The 6,249-nt window shown below is 33.7% G+C and overlaps 1 protein-coding gene across 1 annotated transcript; it reads right to left on the bottom strand.

The window, feature by feature from the left end:
- Positions 1–1,176: 1,176 nt before the first annotated feature.
- LOC131066633 (galactinol synthase 4) lies at positions 1,177–2,804 on the bottom strand. The gene is made up of 4 exons (XM_058001444.2): positions 2,372–2,804; positions 1,939–2,262; positions 1,717–1,851; positions 1,177–1,619 (listed from the first exon to the last, which is right to left on the bottom strand). The coding sequence occupies exons 1-4, from the start codon at positions 2,699–2,701 to the stop codon at positions 1,410–1,412; spliced, it is 999 nt and encodes a 332-aa protein (XP_057857427.1). The 5' UTR covers positions 2,702–2,804; the 3' UTR covers positions 1,177–1,409.
- Positions 2,805–6,249: the final 3,445 nt, after the last annotated feature.

The raw sequence follows: 6,249 nt of genomic DNA, 5'->3' as shown, positions 1-6,249 counted from the left end.
CTTGTGAACTTTACTCCAAGCATGTAGGAGATCCTCTAAATGAATGATGCTACTCAAGTTACCTTTTGGTTTATCATTCTAGTTTTGGTAAATAGTTCATTGAAAGGTTGATCTCCTTATAATAATGGCTAAAAATGGTTTTATTAAAAGTATCAATTTGGATGAAATTTTTTGTTGTGGAATATTTTCAAGCTTCCAATTTTGATATTAATTTCAATAATGTATTGGAATCTCCCTCCAAGACTATTTTCCACAAGCTTAAGGTAATTGCCATTTGGGTGGCTAAGGTCATTGCCATTTGATTCAACCTCTTTTGTTTATGCCAACTTGTAGTTTTCTAGGAATTGCAACTATGTAATTACCATTGTGGTTAGTAATATAACATTAGGTATTAGATTTATGCATTTTTAATACTATGTTCACAATTGAGTGTTTGCAGTGTCTTTGCCTATGTTTTGCAAATACTTTGTGCCATAAAATAACTTGTGCCTCATTTGAACACAATTCAAAATGGTTGTTTATTCTTTAGACATGTGGGGAAGATTTAGATAATAAATTAGAAACATTGGTACTAACACCATATGCAATCACTTAGACCCCCATTGCTTTTTCATTTTGATAGTGGGAATTTATGTCTATTGACACAATGTCGGCGAGTTTCCTCACTACAACAACATTCAAGCTCAACGAAGAGGAATGTATTGGAGAGTTCTATATACCCTTACTCAAGAGAAAAGAAAAGAAATTGTCAATGGAATTCTAAATTGTGCTACGTTACAACGTATTGTTTAGGATAATTTGATTTATTGAACTTTACTTCTAAATTTTCCATCAAATCTAGCCACGAATGAGAATTATCAAATTCAAATCAAATTGCAAATTAGAATTATCTTTTGTTTAAGACTTCTATTTTTAAGTTATAGTCATTTTATTTTTCATTAAATTATTTAAAAAGTATTGAATTCTATTTATATTTTTCATTTATTTTTATTTAAAAAACGATTTCATTTATTTAAAAATTACTTTATAATTACTTTATTTACTTAAAAATTAATTAAATAATTTTAATATAAAAATTATTTTTAAAATTAATTGTATATACTTTTAATGACATTTCTACATTCGAAAATCCATAATTATTTAAACAAAATAATTATTAAACAAATAAAATAAAAATGATTATTATAATGGTATGCCATCAAATACAAAATGAAGAAGCAATAATAGCCCCTTGTTACAAATCAATCTATATACAAATCAAATTTGTTTTTGTGTTGTGAAAATACACACAAATTTTTTTTTCATCCGTGCCACAAAATCTCCACGGATTTAACAGATCTATACACAATTTTTAGTATACTATAAAATACGATACATTATACTCTACAGATGTACTTTTTAGACTCTGTTCAAGCTGCGGGCGGAGCAGGCAATGCGTTGGTTGCCTTGGCCATTGCACTACGCAAAGCGTTGGCGGTGATGCTTTGCACCACCTCACATCTGCTCACTCCATCCACCGATTCGTCGTTGTATATCTCCCACCAATTATGAACTAATCTTTTTATATCTTCCCTCTCCATGTTTTCCTCTTTACCAGTGAAACTCCACGGTTTTGAACCCTGCACACATCCACCCATTTTCAATTTCAATTAATTATCCAGAGAGATATCAAAAAGCCCTCATTTTATCAACAATATGGCCTGGACAAAGACTTACAGCTGCACAATAGTGCACAACTTTGACTGTATCCAGATCTACGTTCTCCGGGTGACGCCATAGCATAGCCAGCACCAGATTGTACACCAAAGGGATGGGTTTGTACTGCTTTTGAAAATACATGTTCAAGAAATCCTGCAAACAGGGGTTACTTTAGTCAATATATAGGTTATGGAAAACTAGTATTGTTTGCAAAGATAAAAGAAAGCAAATATGAAATACCTGCTCTGCAAAGGGTGTTGGAGTGGTCGACATGAGAGTTTCCATCATGTTTTCGAAGGTTAATTTACTGGGTTCAAACACAAACATTCCGGCATTGAAATACAGAGCAGGGCGCTCCTCCTCCAACTCAGCTGGCCACGTCACTTTGTTGGGGCACTGCTGGCAGTATCCGATCTGATATTGGGTGGTGTGACTCCACGTCTTCTCGCAGAAACAGTCCATGACAGCATAGAAATATCCATCTGGCATGTCGAACAGGTTATCAATGTTGTCGAAGACTTGAATGTCGGCATCCAGATACACCATTTTACTGAACTCCTCAAACTGCACTCATCCCAAATCAAGACAAAATCAACCCAAAATCTCAATTTGAATTCTGTTGCATCATAATCAATCAGTAAAAAAACACCCAAAAAAGCGAAGAATCATTTACCTCCCAGATGCGCAATTTGGAGTAATTGAGAACATAATAGGCCATGGCGAATTGGACTTGATTCTCTGGAGGATTGATGGGCTCGATTTCTCGAACAATACAACCCTGATTACGCAACTGCAGCCTGTGCTCGTCTGGTACATCTGGTAAGACTGCCACGACCAGAGGATACAAACTGTTGACCTTTCTAAGCCCCTTGGCAAGGCCCACAACGCCTTTAACATAATCTCCTGATCCAGCCAGGAAAGTCACGTACGCTCTCTTGGAATAACTACCGCCAAGTGCTCCCATCTTTCCGCTGAAAATCTCCGCAGGAATTTCCTTAGCCATGATCTTGGTTGCTCTGTTACTAATGTGATAGTAAGTAAAGAGAATTTCAATGTACTCGAAATTTTTTGATAAATGAATGCAATTGATTTGAGAAACTGGAAGGGCTATCTCTATGGTTTTATAGGCAATGGAAACGACGGGAAAGGGCAAGGCAGCAGAGCCCCATATAATAATAATACTATTTTGAACAGCAAATAGAGTACCGACGCCTGGTCCATGTGCGTGTCACCGTTCTATACGACCGACATAGCAGTTAGGCGGCGCACTTTGAGAATGTGAGAGAGTAACAGGTGTGGAAATTTGGGCAGCGGTGCATTCAACTCCATGGAAATTGTTGAGCATCCGCGGACTTAGGCAACTTCCACGATCCACACTAAAAGTTGTGGGCCACCATTATCCGTTTGCTCTGTTACAGGCCGATTCAAACGACCTGTGCCTGTCAAGTCAAGAGAGCTTAACTGTTGGTGGGACCGTCACCATTAGCGTTCTACGTATTCATTTCTCACGTTTGTCAGATAAACATAAAATGACTTTCGTCACAGGATTACTGTTCATGGTCATTATCACCTTATCCTTTAAACTGTAAGTCAAATTTTAGATTGTGTTCAAATACCAATAAAAATATCAAGAATACATTTCAGACGATAATGGACAAATTTTATTTAAAATCTACGTTCAGATATTACGTTGACTAGAAAGTATGGTGCTATATCCACTTTTACTGGATAGGTCGTTTTCAGGATGGCGAAGTTTATTATCTATTCGCTAGAATGACATTATTATCTATCCGCTAGAATGACATTATTTAATGTTTTTTAGAAAAGCTAATGGTTGCATGAACGAACACACAAAGATGGTGACAGGCTTTAAGGATAAACAACACAATTTTTGTGTATCAGATTCTAAGATTGTATATTTTCTATTTTGTAGGTTGTATTAAAGAGAATAGTCTTTGTATTTCAAACTCTGTATATTTGTTGTTTTAGGGTTGTATGTGCTTTCTATTCTACTTGATCTACTATATTGCTTGAACTAATTCTAGTTTATCTTGATGAAAACACCTTTTTGGACAACAATGATAGTCTTTCTTTATTGATGTTTAAAGATTTAGTTGTTTCTATATTTTATTTTAATCTAATAATATTGAAAATAAGTTTAGATAATATCAAATTTATTCTATTCAAGATTAATAATATGTAGTTTATTTATCTTAAGCATTGAAATTATAGAGAGATTTGATCTAATTGTTTAGAATAATTTTATTTAGTAGTTTATTGTTTTTAGAGTTTGGCATTTTAAATCTTTAATTTGTAATTAAATGAGTATTATGATGTTAGTGATTTTTTTATTGTATATTATTATATATTTTTTTAAATGATATTTATATGAGTGGGAGTTGTTGAAACAATAGGTTTTTCAAATAATTTCTTTTTTGTAAATTGGCCTTAAAGTTGTGCTATAGATGTATTTAATGAACAATTTTAATTGGAAAAGTTGTAGACATATCTAACTTAGCTAGAATGAATGTAGCTAGATCATATGTTTGAACAAATTTATTTTCAGTTATAAATTCTTAAATTCACTTAGGCTGATAAGTTGTCTAAAAATGTGACACAACTTTGTACTTTTATCTAGGAACCCATGTGTCTTTAAGTTTCACAAATTCATATAGGGTCTTTAAGATAAGGTCAAATTCCCTTTCTATCCTATTGATGTACTAAACTACTCTTGCAAATTAATTGCATAATGTAATCTAATGAATAGCGAATTTGAAGTTTCAAACCACCAATCAATAGATCTAATGAAAAGAGCACCCATGGGTATTTTGTTATTGCTCAAGAAGCTCCAACAATATGAGAACCAATGTGTCTATAAGTTTCACAATTTCATGTAAGAGCCCTTTGATAATTCCAACTTCCTTTTCTATTATATTACTACACTAAACTACTCTAGGAAAAGCATAACAAAATTTAGTCTAATGACTAGTCTACCCTATACTAACAATGGCCTTGGAAAAATGAATAAGAGAAGTATAAGGGTTAGAATACAAGAAAGGGATTGGATGATATAACCTTATAGAGGGAAAAAGATGGGGTGCTAAACCAAAAAAGGTGATCAATAATCTTTCTCTTACACACTCAACCAATCCTCATCCATGAATAAAAATGCTTACCGAGGAGCTACCACAACTTACTTTATAGAAACTTAAATATGAAAATAATGACATTAATTGAGCATTTGTGGTAAGTGGGAATTCAAATATATGTAAATAGTCAATTTCCTTTGGGAATCTATCAACAAGACAAGTTACATAAACACATTCATGAAGTCCAACTGAGGCACTCTCTAAGACAAATCATGATTAAAAAAGATAAAAGGAACACAATTCCATTAATCAAAAGGCAATTTAAATATTTATTACATTAGGGGTACTTACCCATAGATATAGAATTTTAAGGAATTTCCATGCAATCACAACCAAGAGAACCTAATAGAATATACAAATAATAAAGAATGAAAAGAGATGAAATGACATATTTGATTTATGATAGTAATTGCACAAAATGCCCCATTATCTTAGGGACTTGGAGTTGAGTGCTTACTTGATAATGATGGTAAATTATTGCAAAATCTACTCTAAGCATGTGGGAGGTCCTATGAATGACTGATGTTACTCAATTTAACTTCTAGCTCATTATTGTATATGGCCTAGTTTGCTAAATAATTCATTAGAAGTTTGATCTCCTTATAAAAATGGTTAAAGATGATTTTATTGAAAAAATCCAAATTGAACCAGATTTGTTGCATAATGTTGTGAAGCTTCCAATTTTGATACTTTATTTTTGATAATGTATTGATTATGATGAGGTGTCTCCCTCCAAGATTATCTTCCACGAGCCTAGTGTGATATTACCATTTGGGTGGCTAGGGTTATAACATTGCTTCAACCTTGTTTATTCCATCTTGCAGTTTTTTAGTCATTACAATTATGGAGTTATCATCAAGTGGCCAATAATAAAGCATTCGACTCTAGATTTATGCACTTTTCCTTTAAAGAATTCTTATTTCATTCACAACTAAGTGCTAGCAATGTGTTTGTTTGATATTGTAATAACCCACCATAATTAACTCAACAAAATTGACCATTCTTTTTTTTTGTGTGTGTTTAATTTAATCATTATGTTTGATTCAATTGCATACTTTGGGCATCCATCCATTTGGATTAGGCATTCATCCATCCAGGATGAGCATCTAACCATACGGGTTAGGCATTTGTCCATACGGGACATAAGATTTCATCTATCCAATACGGGATAGGCATCTACCCATACGGGGTAGGCATCTATCCAATTGGGATAGGAGGTGCTCTGGCCAGAGACTTAGACTCATCGGGACCATTCGGGTCTTGAGCCACTCACTAAGTACTACACTCTTCTAACAGAAGTGCACCGAGGTCGCCATCCTTAGGAGTAATTAAATAACATAATACAAGCTTGAATTCCACCTCAAAATTTGGCTTAAAGCCTCGGGCAGTCAAGCGAATCCAT

The sequence above is a fragment of the Cryptomeria japonica genome, chromosome 4, assembly GCF_030272615.1.
Source record: "Cryptomeria japonica chromosome 4, Sugi_1.0, whole genome shotgun sequence".
NCBI lineage: Eukaryota > Viridiplantae > Streptophyta > Pinopsida > Cupressales > Cupressaceae > Cryptomeria > Cryptomeria japonica.
Note: the sequence above shows the minus strand (reverse complement) of the source record. Positions and strands in the feature narration are given on the sequence as shown.

What these genes read in the sequence shown, in the direction of transcription:
- LOC131066633 (XM_058001444.2), bottom strand. Translation starts at nt 2,701, where the DNA reads ATGGCTAAGGAAATTCCTGCGGAGATTTTCAGCGGAAAGATGGGAGCA. An exon ending in CAACACCCTTTGCAGAGCAG is followed by an intron (nt 1,852 to 1,938) that starts GTATTTCATATT and finishes CCCTGTTTGCAG; the next exon opens with GATTTCTTGAACATGTATTT. An exon ending in TTGTGCACTATTGTGCAGCT is followed by an intron (nt 1,620 to 1,716) that starts GTAAGTCTTTGT and finishes GGATGTGTGCAG; the next exon opens with GGTTCAAAACCGTGGAGTTT.